This window comes from Aulonocara stuartgranti (genome assembly GCF_965226115.1).
Source record: "Aulonocara stuartgranti genome assembly, chromosome: 6".
Lineage (NCBI taxonomy): Eukaryota > Metazoa > Chordata > Actinopteri > Cichliformes > Cichlidae > Aulonocara > Aulonocara stuartgranti.
This window is the reverse complement of record NC_138944.1, coordinates 17,140,774-17,163,182: the sequence shown is the minus strand read 5'-3', so window position 1 is coordinate 17,163,182 and position 22,409 is coordinate 17,140,774. Positions and strand designations below refer to the sequence as shown.

Here is a 22,409-nt window from a genome sequence, read left to right as displayed (position 1 = left end):
CGGTGGACTGGGGAGGGGGACTTTCGGGTGGCAAGAAAGGGGACAGAGAGAAGGGGGGATTTCTGACTAAAAAAACAAACGAAAAAAAGCCTGTACCAGTCAGTGTAGAAAAACATATTAATGGAAGGACATTAAAATTAAATCATTCATCCCCCAAAAATAAGACAGACGGCAACAGAGAAACTGCGATACTGTGTGTGGTGGATGCTGCTGCTACCTACACAAAGGGTTTTTAAGAGTCTCTTAACATTGTCAATGACAAGATGAAAGTACTGCATGTCTTCCGCTGCTCCGAGGTTGTAAATGAAAAGTATAAAGCTCAGCTGTCAGATCACTCAAGTTGCAAAGTGACAGATGCACTTCTCGCGTCTTACTGCACAAGGCCGCGACTATAAACAAGACGTGCTCTTAACAATTACAGGCAAGTTTAAAAGAGTCAGAGCTGTTAACAGTCACACTCAAGTGTAACACAATTAAACATAAACCAAATAAAAGCTTTTAAAAGACGCCCCTCACTTGGCTTCCCGCTCCGCTCTTTCAATTACAATTCACTAAGTGGTTGGAGGTGACTTAACCCTGATCTTCGTGTTCATAAATTCATCTCCTCTTAATGAGAAAGTTTTCACAACAGATATGCGCCATAGGACTTTTAGCAGTTAGTTTACACCTGGCTCCCTTGGCCGACGGGCCGACGAGCTGAATTATAAACAGCTAAAACAGAGAGTGAAGCATAACACCTTGCTGTGGCCAGTTCACCACGGTGTCCCTGAGACCCCAAAACTCTTCTCCTTCCAAACTCTGAATCTAAAAAAAGACGCCTGCTTGGCTCATAGTACTGTAAATCATGCAAAGTAGAGCATAGTGCTTGGTCTGGAAAAAATAACCATGTATAATGAGCAGACATATGCACATATGCACTCTCACACATATGCACGCCTGTGCTTACACACATAAACGTTGCCAAAAGAACCCCCCACCACCACCCACTACACTGCTTTGTACTAGACACACAAACACACACCGTCTTTAGTCCTTAATTCTAACCCCTGAAAACACCATCCTTTCCTGAATCCATGGTAGTGATAAAGAACAAACACACACACAAAAAACAAAACACTATCTCTGCCCCCACCTTACTCCACTCGCTGAGACTCTGTCCACTTTCCACCTGCTCTGCACACCCCTCCAAGCTCGCTCAAACTCAAACGTGAACACGCACACATAGACACACACACACTAATGCCATTTCACTCCAAACTCATCCTGTTATCTAAACAAGCGCCGTCCTCTCGTCAGCGTCAGTGGGTTCCTTTTTCTGTCTCCTCAGAGAAAAGAGAGACTCTCCTGTTCACAGATGAATGGGGTCTTTTGATGAAGCGCCGAGCCTTGTTTACCGCCACTCGCATTTATTTACCGGCCTGTTTTTCAAGTCGTCATTGAGGGACACTCTACCAAAACACCCCCCGCGTCAACCACCTTTCCCCAACAAACCGCATCCTCATCCACCAGCCCCCTCATCCTCCCCTTAACTACACCCCCTATAAGCTCAACATAAATACAAAATATACACACTATGCCTGCTCCCAATTCCATGTTGTTCCCTATCCCGTTTCATCCCGCTTTCTTCTCTACGTCTAGTGTCCTAGATCTGTGTCCAAACTGATTTGAAGCTTACTCGCTTACACAGACGCATGCCAAATTTGATTCTCTGCATTTTGCTGTGCTTCTCGGCTAGCTCACTTATTCACCCCCACCCCCCTTTCTGTCTTCTCTAAACTGCTCTCCTTCTCACGGTGTAACAAACATCAAATGAAGCCTTCATGAAGTTCTTTTTCCTCCAAACATCTAAGAGCGGCTTTTTCGGAAAGACGGACCATCTCAGTGTGATGATGTTTTAACCAGAAAATAATAAGCAACCAAATTAAATAATGAGTTAAGCAAATATCATAAAGTGAAAGGACTACATTTATCCAGAAGGGAAACTAAACTGCAATCCAGCCTGACTGCATACACAAAAATACTTTGACTGACAAATAAACAAATGTAAAAATAAACTAAGGCATTACATACTAACCATAAAGAGTGTTGAAGGTTTTTCTGTAATTTGAAATATAAAAAAATGACTGGTGACAAAACATCTTTGGCCACTAAAAAAAAAAAATCAAGGTTCAAAGCCTCCACATGTGTGATGGCCTGCTTTCATTAAAACTGAGAAAAATGGTCCTATTGAGTGCTAAAATGTTTGTGCTTACAAGTTATTTTACATTTTTTTGTAGCTGCAAATAGAAGTCCAGGGTGTTAATGAGGCTAGGGGAGGGCATTCATTTGAACCTTAAAGAGGAATAAAAGAAAAGCGGAACAAGCGAAGGAAAGAAAAGAGAAGAAAGAGAGGATCAGAGGGAGGAGGTTGGCAGGGAATATCATGAAAATTTGGCGTCTTCCATGCAGGGAGATAGCATCGTGCCAAAAGCGACCGCCGACACAACTCCTCTCACTTTCAACATTAGACTCCTTTGCCGTGTTAAATTCGCCCACATAATAATTTCATTATTCTTCAACCCACATGTGCAAAATAAAATGAAATAGATGATATTTTTATTTCTTTTTTCTAAATCGGTACTGACCCAACTTTTAATTCAACAAAACAAACTCAGCAAAACCGCTTCTCTTAAGAAAAATAACTATGCGGGGAAAAATTTAATAAAAACAACAGAAACATAAGTAATAGTGCCTTGGATTTGAAACACAGTACTGAGGTACTTATTATAGCACGCCTATTGCTGTGTGGCACTGAATACTGCCATTAGCCAGACTCAGCAGCCTTTGCCAGGGCCTCGCTGTGAGTGCAGCCCGGTGAATAAGCCGTGTTCCCTGGCTCTCCCTCCTTTCTGGCTGGCCTGTCTGAGATTGAGCATTGGCCATAGCGCTCTTTCTCCTGCTCCTTCTCCTCCTCTTCCTCCTCCTCTCTGTCTCTCTGAGGTCGGGAAACCCTCCTGAGTGGGTATATGGTTTTTGGGGACAGACACATTTCATGGTTGGCGCCGCTACAAAAGCCTGAAAAGAGACCCGGCACTGGGAAGACACAGTATTAATACAGACAATACCTCCCCCTCGCTGCTTCTGACTCTCTTTTTTCTCAATAACCTCTTTCTTTTCATCTCTTTTTCTTGCCCCCCCCCCCTTCTTTTTTTACACTTTAGTTTTTCTCCTAATAAAAAATGTTAAAAAGCCCACTCAGCTCAAGTAAAGAATGCAGTTTTTATCACTGCATGGCGTGGCTTAGCCTACACCCATTTTTATTTAACAAACGTTACTGTGTTTTAATGTGCAATTAAATCTCAACAGTAGGTATTAGACTAGGCTCGGCAGCGTGTGAAAACACTCGTCTTTTCTTTCAAATAAACAAAAAACTGCTAAGCATGTATTACATGCCAGTCCGAAGAGTAATTTAGGCGGAAAAATAGCAACAATGTGTTACATTATTAAATTAGTGAAAATAATAAAGATACATTTACTTTAATTTGCATAATGTATTTCAAGATATTATTTTGAACACATCACCACTGGGCCAAAATTTAAATTAAAGGTTAATTTAATTTGTGGAAATCTAAAATTGTGTAGTTGTAAATTTAAAATGAGCACTGCAATAAATTAAAATACTATAAGGAAAAAAAGATATGCACAATTAGTATCCAAAGAAATGTAAATTGTTTAATTTGAGACGTTTTTTCCCCTAATCATGAAAACCACAGAACGCTGAAAATTTCCTTTTGCTTTTCTGCTGCTCTACCTGCTTTGCGTTTACGCTGCAGTGCTTCTTCTCATGGGGAGCAGAAAAAAAGTCTGACAGCTGGGTTCATTCAAAAAGACACAGGGCATCTGAGAAAAACCAGTAAAAGAGCCAAATAGCACAAACTGTCTTATTTGTCTCCTCCACCATAGTGATGGCCTCCCAATTTCACTGGAATAATCTATTTACCGCATATCTCCGACACTGAAACTCTTCACACAAAAGGAAACAGATGCGGGTAGACCAGAATTGTTCATGGGTTTTACTCTCTCCCGAGTCAGGCACAGCCAAAGAAATGGAGGCTTATGATCGTTATGTAAAACCAAAAAAAGCGGAGAGCTTTTCTAGGACAAAAGGCACCGTATCAAGGAGCATGCCAGTTGTCACTGGTCAATTTAATGGGACACCAAACACAACAACATTGTCTTTGACTCGCCTTTCTCGTGTTTTTTTGTTTTTCTAATTTTCCCTCGAGTCAGCTTGTGTCATCATGGTCTCATGAGATAAATGCAGACCCTGCGGTTTTGGATCAATCTATGTGCGTCTGTGACACCCCAATGTTAGCCTCGCGTCTGTGTATGTGTGCGCGTGTTTTGGAACGAATGAGTACACAACAGGGCTTTGGCTAGACGGATAGCAATAGCTATCCAAATACACAGACTTTTTTCTGAAGCCAAGAATAGTGTGAGAAGACTCCCTCTCACTCGGCCTCTCTAATGTGACGGGGCTCTCCCTGCGTCTTAACCCTTTAGATTTGATACATAGCCACCTCAACGCGTCCCTGAGGCCAGACAGAAAGGCAGAGATGTGCAAAAGACCCGACTAAACGAGAGTCATCAGTAAACATTTGCTGATGCCAAAGCTGCTCTGCATGTGGAGAGCTTTTCTTAGCCGACGTGGGCCCTGTTCCCACCACACACACAACAGAAAAGCCTCAGACCTAACCGACCCCCCCTCCCGAGTGTCAAGATTTCATTTAATCAAAACTTCACTGCTGACGGCCATCCTAAGCTGTGCTTGCACACAAGGATAGTCCACTCAAACCTTGTGATGTCATGGGAGTCTGAGAGGAGATCCAGGAAGTAATTAACAACAGATTATTTTCACAGGGAAAAAACAACGAGCTATGGGGAAAAGAAGACCTGTGGAATCCATCAGAGTATTCCTTTAACTTTTAAGATGTCACAAACAATTCACGTGATTCCTGAGTGTCAGGATTCCTTTCTCTTTTTCTCTCCCTTTCCTGTTACTACATTTTTTCACCTTTTTTCCTCACACATTTAATTACCTTTTTCATCCCCATAAACTCTAGAGTTTTGCATAGTGATGAACGCAAGTAGGGTTTTATTTGTGAATCCTAGCTGTGGTCAGTGAATTGGCTGGGGGGCTGGCCACAACACTAAGGCTTCTCTGGGCTTTCTCACAGCAATGTCCAAGGCATGACTACTGCTATAGTGAGAGAGAGGCGGGATCTGGCACTACAGAGCGTGGAGTGTGGAGCGGTCATGGCAGAAATGGCACGGCGAGCACATTTCACACCTCCCTCAGAGTGACTGCAAATTTCCTGTACTGCACTTTTGATTGGAAACACATTTGAAACATCTTTTCATGATCACACTTACGGCGTACAAAAGAAAAAGGGGAAAAAAAATAATAAAACGCTGGAAAAATGCTTTCCAAGCTATGACTAAGTGCATAGAGCTAACTTTGGACCTGACAAATGTTTTTTTTAATCTTCTATTTTTCCAACCTCGAATAAATCAGAAATGTGCTGAGTTTAATCTAAAACAGCCCAAAGATTATAAATCAAATAGTCCACTGAATACTGTGAGGAGGAGCAATAACTTCTCCTCAGATGGTGTACAGCTGCAGCCACCTATGCAGTAGTCAGAGTAACAGAAGTGAGAACTACATCCAGGCTAGTACGGTGAAGTACGTGTAAGCCTATCCAAAGCGCTCCATTCATGGGTTATCAACTGGACACTGGCAGTGTTCGGTGCTCTGGCAGACCCTTGGCACTTCCGGGCCAAGAGATCACTATCTCCATTATAATATACCAGTCACTCACTCTTAATAAACACTAAAAATACACTACTCACTGTACTGCACCACAGCCCCTCTTTCCCTCTCATCTATTTCTCTGCCAGCATTTCAGTTACAAAGTCATTCAGTTTCAAAGACATGTTGCTCTGTCTGTTTTTTTTTTTTACTCTTTATCTGAGGTGCCTGAAAACAGGCGGAGAAGGTTTTGTATTGTGGCATCGTGGTTTGTTCTGTTACGGCTGCGGTGTGTTATGCTCTGTAACAGAGAGGATCTCAAAGGCTGGCTGGCTGCAGAACAGTCTGAGAAAGCCTGACAGCAAGCCCAGAGATTCCCCGTGGCAGCTTTTGCCACTCTGTCATAAACAAAACACAAGACGTCTTTCTCTTCTTCCCACACCAACGGGGCCCGGGTGCTGCCAAACAGAACAATCACTATTGTAGCCTCTTCTGCTTCCCAACGTGCTCTCTCTCCCTCACTCTCTCTCCGAGTCTCCTACAATATAAACAAAAGAGATCAGCGGAGGCTTTACCTCTGTGAGAGCAACAATGAAGGCGATGTTTAAGGAGACAAAACAAAAGTGTGCACGGGATCAAAGAGGAGCGAGGAAGACAGAGATGCTAAAGACCGACAAAATACAAACCAAACAAAAACAAACAATGAGCACATCTTGTCATTCACTGTGCAAGTGAGTGGAAAAGGAAAACACACAACCACACATCACTGTAACAGATGAGTGCAACAGAGAAACGGAAGGCCTTGATGCCCATTTCCTAAATGTGAGTTAAAAGCAAAGGAAAGACAAGTGTGCTGACCTCACGGAAAGTTTGCACTTGGTGTAGACCCCAAAGCAGCTCTCCAACAAGGACTTAAAGTGAAAATCGGCTCTTTGGAATAAGATAAAAGTGCTGAGGCACACTATTGTATAATTATATATTGTATTAGTCAGATAAGATAAGACAAAGTATCCAGTAAGCCGACATTATGAATGGGCAGCGCACTGGGAAGGGCCTCCAAGTAGTCACGTGTTTTACTATACTGTTGTAAAACTAAGTGCTGCGGTGATGAATACATGCCAAGAACCCGAAAATTGGACGGCTGACGTCATCAGTACAGGTAAAGGAAATTTAGTGCAATTCAATTACATTTGTGTGTATGGACACATCAGAACATCTGTAGCAACCTTTACACACTCGGTTTTAAACCCAAGCAGCTTCAATTACTTAAACTAATATACATAGAATTACACCATGAATAAAATATTTTCTGTTGTTCATTGGTGTGTTCCTTTATTCCTTTGTCCAGCATGCCATTTTGCTTTCTCCATGAATTTAAAATATTTGAAAGATTAAAAATAACCTCTTAAAATATGCGTGCCATTTGATTTAGTTTTCATTTTATGATTAAACTAATTTTGCAAAATTTACAAGGGGAGACATTTTCATTTGCGTAAAACAGAACTGACCCGAAATGCACCAGTATACCAATAAATCTTTATAAGAGACATTTTTTTCGTGATTAAATTTGATTATAAATTAAAAAAAAATACAATCAATTACATCTACAAAAACAAAAACCCAAACACTGTTGATATTCTCTCAGTATGCTCTAATATGGCCGCAACCTATGGTTTATTACCGCCACAGAGAGACCAACAAAGTGAAGCTGGAACTGCTGCCAGGGTTTGGCTCAGGCTGTGAGTTATTTGGCCTGGATTGATATTTTGCGTGTGTGTGTGTGTGTGTGTGTGTGTGTGTGTCTCAGAGAGAGAGAGCCTAAGGATCACCTATGATAGCATTTGGCTAGAGTAATGTTAATGCCCAGTGTAAGAGTTGTGCCTCGGCAGACACGAGCGCGCGCGTGTGTGTGTGTATTTGGACAGTGATTGGGATATGCTGTATATATATGTGCGGGTTGAGTCACTGTTTGAAATTTCCAGAAAATTCCAGCTGACATAATATTAGGTCATGAGTGTGTGTTTGTATATGTAGCCAGCAAATGGTTAAGCAGTGTGTATTTGGAAGATTTGGCTGTGAGATATATTATGTGTGTGTGTGTCTGCGTGTGTGTGGCTTCTCTGACAGTTTTTTTTTTTTTTTTGCAATGTGGGGGGGAAAACTACAACACAGCCAGTGTTTTGGCTGTGTGTGTGAGGAGTATGCGCACTGGAGGCTATAGTGATGTTTGGCCGGGTGTGAGTGTGTGTATCCATGATGGTGGCTGCGATACAACAATGTTTGGCTGTATTAAACTGTATCTGTGATAGTCCTTGGCCGAACGTGTGTGCTGTGTGGGTGTGTGTACGCAATCGTGACTAAAACCGTGTTTGCCTTTACGTGTGAAAGTGCGCTGCAGAGATGACAGAGTTGTTTTTCTTTTCTTTTTTCCTTTTTTTTAAAAAGAGTGTGTGTGTATCTTTATTTAGCTGTGTTTGTATGTGTGTGTATGGGTGTGAAGGTGGCTGCAATAGTACTGGCTGTCTTTGAGCATTGGCGTTTTGTGTGTGAGTGTGAGTTTGGCAGCCAGGTCCAACGTGGTGCTAACGTTCAGGCAGACGGTGAAGGCGGCAGCAGCCTGCGGCCTGAGAGCAGGAGGCTCACGGCTCTGTTCGCTTTCTCTCTCTCTCTCACACACATACACACACACATAAATACACAAGCACACACACAACCTGGGCTGCGGCCAAATGATGATTTCTGGCTACAATGGCCTTACCATGGCAGATATACCTCGACAGACTGTGTACAATACTATAAACAGTGACTCTTCTTTGTGCAAAATTCATTGCGCAAAAAACACAGAAATTTCATCTCATAAAAAAACAGTCACTCAAACACACACAGACACACACAAGCATGCAAATTCTTTCCTAGGAAAAAAACAAAACACACACACACACAAAATACATGCTCATATGAAGCCGCAAATGCCTCGCTCAGAATAATGAACGCTTACTTGCCAGAGCACGCTGGACGTATGCCCCTGACACACACTAACAAATTCTTTTTTATTACTGTTGATACTACGTTGTCATGTAAACAAACCCCAAGAAACAGATGAAGAAAAGAAAAATATTAAAAGAACAAAAACGTACCCACTGTTTTCTGTGGGAACAAAAGCAAGCAGGGACTTTCACTTTGTTAATCTGAGAGATAAATCTTTACTTTATTATTTTTTTCTTACCTTTTAACTGCTTAGTTATTACTTTAACGTTCCCTCCGTAGTAGTAAAAAGGGTTTTATTATGTCTCTGAATATTTTTACTTTTACGTTATTCTTTTTATGTTTTTTGTCATTTTCTATATTTTACTATATTGCAAATTATAGTGTGTTGTGTTTCAAATTGTTAAAATGTTAGCGCGATCCTAAAAGCACACCGACATGATTACATGTGGCGAGTGTTTACGTGCTGGCATCCCTCTCAATTAGTGTCTGATGTCCAGTTTCTCACATACCTGGCGTGTGGACGAAGTAGGCCAGGTAGAGGTCCAGCTCCTTGACGGACACTCCGATGTGGTGTGGCTGGACGCACAGGCCAGGGTTGGTGCACTGCGGTGACTTGACCAGTCGTTCTCCGTCCGTGCTCTCCAAGGGGCTGCCCTTAAACAGGATGACCATCACCAGGTCCAGCCGCCACACCTTGTCAGCCTGGCGCAGGCAGTCGATGCGACGTATTTTGCCCTTCTGGTCGGGGTTGGACAGCACGCAGCAGGGGGGCTTTTTGCCCGTGATGGTGAGCACAAAGTCCTCACGGAACTCAGGCCGGATGTCCTTGCGGAGCTTGGCCAACAGGCGTGAAGCCCACTTCTGCTTGATCTCTGGCTTCTCTCCCAGCAGTTCATCCTTCACTGCACGCTCTTCCTCCTTGGACATGCGCTTCTCGTGCTTTTTGAAGTATTTACGCTTGCGGGCCTGCAGGTTGAACCAGGTGTAGGCGAAGGCGCGGACATGGGGCAGAAGGGCCTCGATGAAGGGGTGGAATTCATCCTGGATGAGGGAGGAAGATGGGGGGAGGGTGGATGAGGAGAGGGAGGAGGGGGGGAAGCAGGAGGAGGCATTGGAAAGAGAGGGGGAGAATGGGGGAGAGAAGGATGGGGAGAGAGGGAGAGGGGGTGAGGAGGGGAAGAGAGAGGAGAGGCAGTTAGCACCGGCGCGCAGCATGGAGGAGCGGCGCCTGCTCCGTGTGAGTGGAGGGAGAGAATGAGAGGCGCAGAGAGAGAGGGAGAGAGAGAGAGAGAGAATGAGAGAGAGAGAGAGGGAGAGAGAGAGAGAGAGAGAGAGAGGGAGACGGAAAGATACCTTGCGCTCTCTAATACAGACACATCGCACCGAAGGACACACTTCACAAACCACTGAACAACACATCACTGAATGACTGAGGTAAGAGATGAGACAGAAAAAATATGAGACTTGTCTCCATGAGATATTTGTGTAAATGTTGTTTGTCTGGTTAAATATAAACAAATGTGCTAGTTATAAATAAAAAATAGTGCCATCCTAATCCATTACTAAACATAAACAGTATTATTCTCAAAAGCAGTATAGTAAGTATCAAAAAGTCAAGTAAAAACACAACATTTCTAAAACATAATCCAAACTGACCACGCGTATTATACAATGCTTAAAACACTAACATAATCAAGAAGAACGCACATGCCAAATTCTGATTAATAAAATTAAAGCCGTCTCGCTGAAAAGCCACAACATAAAATATTTGTCCATAAATAATACAACTGCGCCTGCACTCAAAAGTGCTTAACAGTAACGATCAAAAAATATTTGTGAATAAAACAAGAATTACATGGTAGTTACCATTTTGCTCTCTCATCATAAATTCACCCCGTCGATTGCAAAGAAACTTAAAATGCAGAGCCAGTACAATAACTGGATTGTAGAGTCAAAAAAGGCGCTGAAGTAATGCTGAAAACAAAAGAGTGAGGGGAAAAAAAAGAAGCAAAAAAAAGAAGCTGATAAACTGTCCAATAAAAGCAGCAGGGGGCAAAAAAGCTGAGAAAGAGGAGACAGGCCAGGGGGTGCAGTGTAATACCAGCACAAGAACACAGGAGGTACTGTAGCAAGAGCTGCAGGAGAGGTGCTGTGCAAGAGCAGAGCAGAAGGAGTGTAGAAAGTTTAGCAATCTCTGTGTCTAAAAGGATGAAAAAAAGGAGCTGGGTGTGCACAAATAAAATAAAACAGATAGTGCAGCAAAATAATAAAATTGTCAAAAATTAAAACAAGCTTCTTTCTTTGTTTGCAAAAACATGCAGAGAAAATATCTTGATGAAAAACAAAAATAAAAAAAAAATGGCTGGCAAAGCAGCGCGTGCTATTGGTTCAATTCTGATCTGCATAAGACTCACGCAGAGGGAGAGAGAGAGCTGGACAAGGGGGGTGCGGACAGAGGAGAAGAAGGGAAAAAAAAACAAAAACAAGAGGACCGAATCAATGTTGGAAGACTGTGCACGACCGCTGGCAAACCCGAGTGCAGCTTCTTTTTTCCCCCTCTTTCTCTCCAACTCTGTCTCTCTCTTTCTCTCTTCCTCTCCACTTTCCGTCTCTAACCATTGACTGAGTCTGTGCCAACACGCAGAGGGCCCACCTATTTGGCATCGAGTCTCAAACAGCCCAGCCAATACGCACGCTCAAAGCACTGAAAAGGAGGGAAGAGAGAGATGGCAGAGGGAGAAGCAAAGAGGTGGGGGTGTGGATGGTTGGTGGCTGGTAGTGGAGAGAGGGCGGGAGGGGGTGGATTGTGTGTGGTGCAGGCAGAAGGCACGTCATTAGCCAAACAGACAAGTTCCAATCTAGTGCAAAGGCAAAGTCCAGAGGATATTAATTTTACATGCATCCAGACAGCACCCGCCTCCTAAAGCTCCCCCCCCACACTTCTCCCTCCCTCACCACCTTCGTCACCAACATGGTCACAGCCATCCCAACAAACCAGCTCACTCTCTAACTGCACCCCCCACTCCTGAAACACCCCTCTCCCGCTCTCTCTCTCTTTCTCTCTCTCTCTGCTCGCGTTACACCACCTTGGCATGGGATGGCATGAGAAAACACAGACCCAAAATCCCACTAGACCCTGAGACCAGCAGCTGCTCCTGGATTTACCACACAAACAAAGAGAGGAGGGGGGAGAAAAAGACCCCCCTCCACCCCCCAAAACAAAAAATACCATCCAAAAACATGCTCTCCTGTTTCAAAATGCAGTCTTACATCCAAACTGGCCCCTTCGCCTCCTTTTTTTCCTTTTCCTGTTACTCCACTTTAATAGCTCCAGCACCATAGAAACAGAAACACATTAAAAGTTTCTGTTATCAAATTGGAGAGTTGTCTTGTTTGTGGGTGAGAAGCTGGATCTGATTGACAATGATGCCTCAAAATGCTGTGGTGGATGGGTTTATGCAAGTAGCCTATATAGCTTAAGCCTTATAAAACTATCAAAAACAGACTACACAGCTTCCTGTAATTGCAAAGTTGAGTCGAATGCATTCAGCTTTAGATATGCTGGTCTTTATAATAGTAAGGACAATAATATTTTCATTCTGCAGCCAGTTAATTGCCCATATTTTCATCGTGCTGCATTATGAATCCCACAATGACACATAATTGGGACTTAACAGCAGCAGAAAGTGAGGGAGCATGGGCCTGCGTAGCTGCTCTGGACAGCAAGTTGTCTCATCCTCATTGGCTGACTCACACGACCTCAGAGGTACAAGCTGTGCCCAGAGCACCAGGCGAGAAATATCTGACACAAAGGCTCCCACCGAGGGCCGATTCAACATAATCGGATGCATTTGTCAGAAAAATAATATCTCTGTGATGATTTGATGTGAAATACGTAAGGGCTGCTCCACTCCCTAGAAGTGCATTTAAATGTCATTCTCCCAATTTACAAAAAAGGAACACATTTACCCATTTACGCAGTCCAAATTACATGAATTAGTCCACAAGGCTCACAGGAATTACAGAGACATTGTCAAAACTGGAATCTTGACAGTGGGCAGCCATAAAAAGCTAACTTGTCATGTGGCAAAGTTGAGGGTCCGTTCATTTGATTGTGAGTTGAAGCCCCCTGCTGTGCAACGGGACAGGCTGTCTGTGTGAACGCCCTACAAAGGCCAGAGTCCTCTGGTTGGCTCCCAGGACCATCAGATTTAGCCTGGCCTGCTCCCTCTGTCAGCGTCTGACAGAGGAGCTGCAGCCTGGATGACTGGCTGGTCCACTGAATGGCTGACAAGCTGGCTGCCAGGTTGGCTGAAAGGCCGCATGACGGGCTGGGTGAATGACTGGTTGGCTACCCAGGTGGGTAGCTAGCTGGCTAGTTGGTTGCCTGGCTGGCTGGCTGACTGGCTGCTACTGTTGGGGGAGGAAGGGGGGTACAGACCCCATCTGGACCAGGCTGAGCCGGGCCGGGTGCCGATTGTTCGTGCTAGCATACGCCTGCCTCACACAGCCACGCTGAACACGTGAATAATGTGGGAATGAGAGAAGATGGTGGAGGCAAGAGAAAGAAAAAAAAACAGGCAAATGGAACATGAGGAGATGGAATTAAATAGGATGTGTGTGTTTGTTTTTGTTTTTGAAGAATAATAACGGAGGTGTGTTTGCCACTTATTTGAAAAGACTGAAGGGATCTAGACTTTTTTAATGAATGGGCCACAGACAAAGAACAGGAGAGCTATGTGCCAAGCACTGCAGTTACTTCCTCAATATCATCACATTACTGACAAGCGAAATGATAACCAAGATTCATATCAGGGAAATGAAAACCAATCCATTGTCCGAAGTGACGTGTTTTCTTTAGCGGATGAGCCCTGAGACATTTTTTGAACAACATAACTCCTGTTAAATCTTCATACCGCAAAAACAGGATGAAAAACTGAAGGTATCCTATTACGAGATAAAATTTTATCTGTAACATTAAGCAAATAAACTGCAGATACTATGCAAAAAAACAATACCCCTACCAGCCCCCCCCTATAATCACTCTAAAAGAAACAAAAAAACCCTTTTAAAATCACTTAGTTAAATCTGCTACAGGGCCTCCTTCTTATGATCATAAACTGGACCAAATGCAAAATTATGCACAGCCATTGAGGTTTGTGCACAAATTGCAGTTAAAGAAAAAAAATCTTTTATTATTTTGGCTAAGAAATCAGTCTGTGTGGCACCCCGCTGTTTAATGTGTCCTTTTTTTGACATTTTCAAACCCGCAGCTCCTTCAGCTCATTAAGGAAGATTTCTCCTGTTTGCCCACAATTCTTCACGGCAGAAGAAACAGTGGCAGTTTTTCCAGGCCTGAGCCACGGCGCTCTGTAGGTATCTGCGCTGCAATAATGTAAGAGAGCGCTCCTCTTATCTCTGCATGCCATGCTCTGTCTTTCAGAAAATGACGACCTTTGTTCGGTCAGTCCGGGCGAGCCAATCTCCACTCACTCCACTCCGCTCCAGCCCTGACACGTTACAAACGCAGAGAGCAGCAGAGAAATGAAATCCAAACTCAGGTTTTATTGAGGCTTCAAGCACCAACAAAACACCAGAGTTAAGAAACCTATAAAAAAAATAATAAATCACCGTGTTCAACAATTCGGAGAAAATTAACAAGAGCGCTCCGTTTGAGTTTACTCATTAAACCAGTTTGTCACGTAAGGCTGGCTCGGGGATTACTTTAACTGTTTAAATAGCAGGGGCTACGAAATGAGGCCAAAAATTGAATTAAAATAGCATTAAATTCGAGTCAACATTAAATCCTTTAAATGAGAAAAACCCCTCTGTGTGGCCTATCCTCCATCAGAAAAGGGCCTGCACCTCGTCTTCCTACATTTCCCAAAACACTATGAAAATTAATACTCTCACCTCTGAAACAACGAAGCCCACCATTTTCACCATCTTCAGAAAAAGAAAGGCAAAAAATGTTTAGCGTTTGGTTCTTGGCTGATAGCGCCCGTTAACCTCCACGACCGTCGTTCCCAGCATCCGTCGGTCTGTTTCTGAATTAGACTTTTTATGTTGCTCTGTAAAAATAAATTGCAGGCCTTGAAGTCGACTGCTCTAAATACGAAACCTGTTCAAATCAAACGTCCCTCTTTCTCACGCCAAAAAAAGAGCTCTGAGGCTGTCTCTGTTGAGAGGCCTACCCACTACAAAGGGGGTCAAACTAATGATAAACTAATAAAAATGTATGCTAGTTCAATTCCTGCTGCTAACATAGGCTTAGCATTAGGCTATAAAGTGTGACCTCTGTGAAAACACATGTTAATCAGAGTAAAATCAATCACAGCTGCTCTAAAGCGTTTATGCGGCTTGCTTCTTTTTTTTCATTACATATTTATAAAGAGCCTCAATTTAGCTATAAGAAATATCGATCGATTTTAGAAAGGAGCAATAGTTTCTACCCGCCTCAGTGTTTACGATGCAATTAATTTTAACAAGCATAACTTTGGCCTGTTTCCCCACATTGTCGTGTTTACCTGAGATGAATTTGCGGTATCAGTCTAAGTGTGCAAATAAATATCAAAGGAGCAAAAATAAACTCAGGACACGTGGGAGGAAATTTCTCGACACTTAGGCCTGCTTTATGCCACATCCTGCACGCTGAGGTAACAGTAAGAAAGCAGACATTACATTCTTACATTTGATGTCAGTGTTTTGCAGGTGAAATATTTCAGGTTAATAGCAAAAAAGGGTGTTTTATTTATTTTCTTCTTTTAAATTGTGTGATTCAAAGTCATGCAGAAATTTAAAAGAAAAACTTAAAACAAAATTCATGTAATAAATGTCATTTGCTCATATTTTCTTCATGACCTAAATAATTTACATTTTTAGAGATTATTCAAATTTTAAAATCTGAGCTTTCTATAACAAGTTATTTTTTTAACCTTACTTGTAATTGCCAAAATAGATTAAATGCTGTCAATTTATTATACATTTGAAACTAAGTAATACCAAAGACTTTTTAAAACTTTTTCAAGGGAGACATAATTTTTTCTTTAATAAGTTATTTTAAAAAGTGTTTTTTTTTAGCAATAATCAGTTAAAAAGGGGCATCATGAATGTGTATTATATTTTATAGCTACACCTAAATGTACCACTGCTCCAAATGTTGTTTTTATTTTATTTTACAATATATTTACTATAGTATAAATTGAACCTAAACTTAAAATAATGTTTTAAGATTATGCAACCATATTGCTGAACGCCAGATTTGTCTGTTGAAGTTATATTTCTTTCACAGGTTTTCTGTTATTTTATATCTAGATGATCCTGTAAAATCAGGCTACACACACACACACACACACACACACACACACACACACACACACACAGAAAAGGAGAGAAAGACGGAGAGAAAGCTCGTGAAATTTTCAGCACGTCAGGACATGTCACAACTGTAATTCAACTTTGACATCTGTTGTGTAAAATCACATATTGAAAAAGACTATGGTGATATAAAGGAAGCACTGTGAGAGATCTGAATCATTTTGTGTGTGTGTGTGTGTGTGTGTGTGTGTGTGTGTGTGTGTGTGTGTGTGCATGCATGCATGTGCAAGTGTGTGTGTGTGTCTTCAAAAAAAACCATTTTCGGTTAAAGTTTCTTCAGTTGTTTTTGCTTTTTATAGGAATCAAATATTTTTCAGAGACTTGGTGAAACATGGAGTTCTAACTATTTTATGCCATATGTGTATAATGCCTTTTTAAAATTTGTACACAAAAGAAAATGGAAACAGCAGAGAGAAAAAAGTTTCGGTAAGAGAAATTTTCATGTTTCCTTCATATAAGAAACATGGGAAAATCGGGTGCACAGAGAGGACGCCTGATTGGATGTATCATCTCGCCATTAGAAGGTGGAAATTTAGTGACCTCACTGTTCTCGGAGATATTAAAAAAGGAACATCGAGAAGTTCATATGAAATGCGATTTCCTTGGGAACGCTAACAAAATTTATTTCCTTTTTTGTTCCATCACATTCAGACACAGACACACAGCATTTCTCTTGAAATGTCCTCCTTAATGTCTCATCCCTGCCACTCATTCGCTTTTGTCCTCAAAACCTTTTCATCCATTTCAATCCTTGGAAGAATTAAAAAAAGGAAAAACTTCCTCTTTTTCTGCTCTCTTCCTCCCAACGGCACAGATTGATGTTAAAAGTGTGTCTGCGCATCGTGTGTAATTACGCCTGTTTACACACTGAAGCATTACTATGTGTGAAAGTCTGGAAGCCATTTGTGGCATGAGGCTGAGAGAGAAAGACAGAGCAAGCGAGCTTTAAACAGCTCCAGAGACACAAGGACTGATAGCAAGCCGGGGCTTCTGACACAACTGCAGACCTGGGTAATTTTATACTCAAATATGTTTTCTCGTTTGTATGACGGGTTTGTCTTGCAGACTGTTTCAGCCTCAAATGTAAGCACATCAAAGATAAGCTCAAGGGCTCTTTGTGTTTCTTTTTAAGTATCCAAAATTTGTTCAGCCAGGATTTTCCTGAGGTTTATGTGGTTTTTCTATGACTCTGGTCCATTTGCATAAATTTCACCTTACACAGTTAATTGTAAACAGGGCTTTAACCTCACAACTGAGTCATACTCCCAATTTATGTTCTGAAAATGTTTGGAGAACAGAATTAAATTTGGAGTCGGAGAACACAGCTTGTTAAATATATCTGAATTTTTCTCTTTAGATGTGGCAAACGCTAAATGTTTTGTGGGCACTTTAAAGAAGGCTGCGTGAAACGTTAGACTTTTGCCCCTCTGATCCAAAACTGGATGCTAATCCTGATATCAGTGCCGTCAATTAGAAAAAATGTTTAGATATCACAGCGCGATGGGAGCGCTCAAACTAAATTAGGAGGATCTGCACTGCATTTTGCAAACAACGATTTAATAAACCACTCCGACATGTAGCTGCAGCTAGACGGTATGGTATAGGATTACTCGCAGGCAATTCCTAAATGAATACATACAGTATAGATTACTACCGTATGTGTGGTTCTGTAGCGTCACCAAATGCACACGCGAACGAACAGATACTGCTGGAGGTGGCATTTTCCGACAGGACATTGCAATAGAACTGAATACAGCAATTCCCCTCGACAAGGGCAGCCATTCTTGATAAGGTCAAGTAGGCAGTGTGGCACTTAAGAGTGTGCGTGCGTGTGAAACACAGAGAGAGAGATTGAGGGGGGATGACAGAGTGTGGCAGCTTTCTGCCTCAGTAAAGGGAAGCCATAACGTCTGTCTCACACTTTCTGTCTCACTCCAAACTGAAGTGCATGCTGCACACACCTACAGCGTTCCAGTCGGCACATGCCAGCGGCACAGACTGGCTACCGTGCCCTGCCTACAGCTGCAGCAAGGGCTTTGAACCTCATGATTAGCAAATACAGCAGGAATCGAGCAGATAATGAAACCAGATATCCCCTCCCCGCCATGCCCTGCTCCAGCAGTAGCCAAGGCCTGCTACTCCTCGCACAAGAGATGCACTATTGAGAGACTTTCTCTCTCACTCTTTCACTCCCCCCTCATTCTTTTATTCCTCCCTGGTCCTCGTTCTGCCAGTCGGCAAGGCGAGATGCCAACCTCTCCCCAAAGCTGGGCAGAGTGCCCTCACCCTTTATGCAAATGATTCACCACTAGCCCAACACACACATTCATTCCGTGCCCCCCACCATCACCTACTCCTCCATTCCTTCATTTATTCCTTTCACCTCTTACTCTGCAATCCCTCTCTTGCTAACACTTTCCCTTTCCTGCACTTCATCTTGTTGTTGCACTTCAACTATCCCTCCCTCTGCTTTTTGCTGCTTCACTCACACTCTCACTCCGACCAATTTGCCTGAGCTCCCCCTTTCTTTCAGCTGCTATCCATCTTCGAGCATCTCTCTCCCTCCTTTCACCGTGGAACTCCTTTTTCTCGCTGCCTCTCCCTCGCGCAGCTTGACTCACCCAGATTCAAACTTGTGCACTCATTCCTCGCCCGGTTTCAGACAGGCAAGTGCAGAAACTAGCTTTACCCTCTTTCTCTCTCTCTCGCTCTCATACAGCCACTCATGCTATAACACATACCCTGTTTATATTTCTTAAAGGGAAAGAGTCTCTTCCAGAAATCCCTGTTTTTCTTGATCTCTTCCAGTTTTTATAACCATTATATCATCTGTCAGCATTTATCGCTAAGTAGATTGTTTGAAAGAAACTGTTTGGCACGATTGTCCGTATATTTCCTGTGAATTTATTACCTGTTTTGTGTGACTGATTGCTTCCTTGATTTTTCCCTGAGTCTTTGTTCAATCTATTAACACTCTCTTTTCACAAAAGGGGAAAAACTGCATGAGAGAAATTAGATTTGACATAATTACATGTTTTAAAATTAGCGTTCTTCTTCTTTTTTTAAAAATAAAATGCTTTCAGAGATTACAAGTGTAGCAAAATAGACTTTCAAATAAAATGAAATTGCTACAGCATTTTGTCACTAGACTGGCAGTCCATCTGCTTTTTGTGGCTTAATTTTAGTTGGTTAAGAGTCAAATAGTCTGAAAACAATTTTTTATAATTCATAATCGAGTTTCTAAATGTAAAAACACACTTTTAGCTTTTGTTTTTGGGAAGCCGATGTTTTACAAGGACATAAAAGCACTGCAGATTGAAATTAACTGGATGAAAAGGGCTTTTATGGAGGAAATAACCCTAACAAACAACAGCCCGGTGACCACATGTACAGCTAGAACACTAAAAATGTTTGGAGCACTGACCCCCTGGCGTTACAATCCAAGTTCCACATCAGCTCCCTATCAGGAACTCCGAAGCTTGCAGATTTAATTCTGCTTATCATATAAGTTGGAGTTTCGCCCTTGATAGGTTGGCACTGTGAGGGTTAAACGGTGCCCGCTCCCTGTGGCATGATATGAGCTGGGCCTTTGCCCGCGCACTCTTGCTCGTCTGCACTAAGTTGGTGTTAGGGGTTAAGAGTCAGTTGCTGCTCCAAGTGGCTTCCTATGTGACTCTGATCCCATTAGGGCTAAAGGTGTCTGTTCCATATGGCCTCCTGAGAGCTGGGTCTTAATCTCTGCAATGCTTGATGGGGTTTGGCTCTTGATAGCAAGTTATGCATATCTCTAAGGCAGCAGTTTAAGGGTTAAAGGTCGCTTTGCCCATTTTGCACGGCACTGCCTATAGGGGCAGCCACCATGCCAGGCCAGAGGAAACTGAGAACACAAACACATGTGAAGTGAGAAACAAAGAGCCCTCAACCACACACACACAAATCATTGTGAAAGTTAAATCCTCTCAAACCAATGCTTTTCTTTTTTAAAGATGAATCTTCCATAAAAGCCAGGGGGAGGACAGACAGACACACCATGCAGACGGGCGCCTCTGGGAGAGTGTGTGTGCAGTTATCTCCTCTGTGACCACGCTTATTGACTTCCCCAGCCTAAACTACCACCTCGCTCAGACCTCAGGAGCACCACAGCACCACAGGCAGACAGCCATAAGTACATGTCCTCAGAGGGGACATAAAGTGGCGGGAACCCACCTCGATAAAAAGGCACCTCACAGCCTGGGAGGAAAAAATGAGGAAGGGAAAAAAAAACCTGGATACTGATCCAAACTTTAAATTAAGTTAAGAGTTTCACATATACTGACGATGCATATGTATTTGATTGTTGCAGTTATTACTAAAAATGCCATTTTCTCCACTCTAATTTATAGAGTATAAGTGCAATTATGAAAGTACAATTTAAAACAAAAGAACAGTATATCCTTTTACGCTGCAGTATATGGAAATAACTACATAATAGCTTGCATCTGGTTGATTTATAGGTGGTATTTTGCAATTGCCCTTAGCTAGAAAATCCCCCTATTGTGTTGAGAGTTGGTATAACATGTAAGTGGAGTACTGTTTACATGTAACCAAATGTGCCCTTGCAGTCCTTAAACTGGATCTTGCCAGATATGTCCGTGTGTGTGTGTGCGTGTGTGTTTTAATTCGAGTATCCTGCTCAGTTTTATTGTTCTAAAAACAAAAAAAATATTCGTCACTACAAAAAAAAAGTATTCCTGCAGTATTATTTTAAGCGAAATTTACAGTTTTGCAGAGACTTGATAAACCTTCAGCAAAACCGGTCCGGTATGAAACAACAGGCAGTCTCCATTTATAAACATGTGATTGTATGAAAAGATAGTATCACAGAAAAGTGAGCCAGAAGGAAAGAGCTGGACTGAAAGCAGCAAGAGCTGCCACGTCAGATGCTGCTGAAGCTTCTTGGCTGTCAGGACTGAAAGACACACACGCAGAAAGATACACACACAACTGCAGTATGGCCTCCACAGACACACACACACATGCGCGCGCACACAGAAACACACCACTAACTCAAATACATACGCACACGCGCACACAAAGAAGGGTTTGCCTTTGCAGTGCTGTTTGGGGAGTTGGAGTCATCAGCCAAGCCTGACACCCCTGCTCAGTGTAGCCATCACCGCTGTCTTTCTGTGAGTCAACATGGATGGAGCCGCTCCATCAACAACACAAGCCGGCCCTAATAATAAAACGAGCAAATCCCTCACTCCAGTTTGCCTGCCATACGCCAGAGAGGGCCTGCCCGGGGTCTGATCATATCCTGTTAGGATTGCTTCTGGATTTGCACTTATAATTTGGTTACACTCTTCAAGCATTCAAATAAATATTTTGTTTACTAAATTTCAGTTACGGTATTCAAATGCTTTTAAAAGTCCCTGTGACCAGATTGTCGTAACAGTATATGCAAAACGTCCAAACATTTATTCGCATACACAGAGAAGAAAGCACAGTATGCCCTGGATCAGATGCAAAATAGGATTTGGCCTCATCTTTATTTAGGCTAGCTTTCCCATTCCTGGAGAAATTGCATTATTGAATACAACAACACCATTGTTTCAGCAAATTTTAGACGGGCTTTCGGCTTTATGTATTTCCAGAGAGGAAAATCAAAATGTGAACACCGTTTTTCACTCTGAAGCAGAGAAAAGGCTCTTGTGCAGAGATTTGATTCTCCAGATAGCACTTGGCACCGTTTGCCTACTCTAAGTACTATAATATGGTTATGATGCATTAGCATTCCTTCACATCACCAAAGAAACCCAATATGTGTATATCAAGTATTTTAGACAGCGGAGGAACAGAAAAGAGGCAGAACGAGAAACAGAGAAGGGAAGGAGGTCCAGAAGATGGAAAGCCAGGTAAAGGATTAGCATAAAAAGCCAATAGGGAGTAAAAAGTTGCCCATTGAGCAGCATTCCAATGGACAAAGCCTGGTGAATGGTGAAACTGTTTAAGATAGCTCGTGCTGTTCTCAGGAGAGGCAGACAGGGAGTTAGTAAAGTGGCTTTTAAGCTCACCAAATCCAACATATCCCAGATAAGACTATGGCTCCTCCTGAGGGAATGAAAGAAAGGAGAGGGGGCTGGAAAGAATGAGGTAAAATACACAAGAAATGGTTGAGGTAACAGATGTAATGCGAGCAAAAAAGAGAGCTGGGGGAGTTGATGAGGAATGATAGAGAAAAACAAAGATAGGCAAACACATCTATTAAAAAAAGGGG

The 22,409-nt window shown here is 42.4% G+C and overlaps 1 protein-coding gene and 1 long non-coding RNA gene across 11 annotated transcripts in view; one reads left to right on the top strand and one right to left on the bottom strand.

Moving 5' to 3' along the window:
• The window catches only part of nfixa (nuclear factor I/Xa), a 107,365-nt gene that overhangs the window by 63,438 nt on the left and 21,518 nt on the right, over positions 1 to 22,409 (bottom strand). For 8 of the 10 annotated variants that reach the window (XM_082535093.1, XM_082535087.1, XM_082535089.1 and 5 more), the window contains one exon: positions 9,286 to 9,817. In XM_082535093.1, the coding sequence (XP_082391219.1) occupies positions 9,286 to 9,817 (532 nt within the window). Of the gene's footprint in view, positions 1 to 9,285; positions 9,818 to 10,642; positions 11,409 to 14,689; positions 14,811 to 22,409 lie in introns of those variants that run through there. The other 2 variants (XM_082535090.1, XM_082535092.1) reach the window with 2 other exon arrangements.
• Positions 15,313 to 20,779, top strand: LOC309707655. Its single transcript, XR_014277044.1, has 2 exons — positions 15,313 to 15,432; positions 20,140 to 20,779. It is a non-coding gene; the product is annotated as an uncharacterized lncRNA (long non-coding RNA).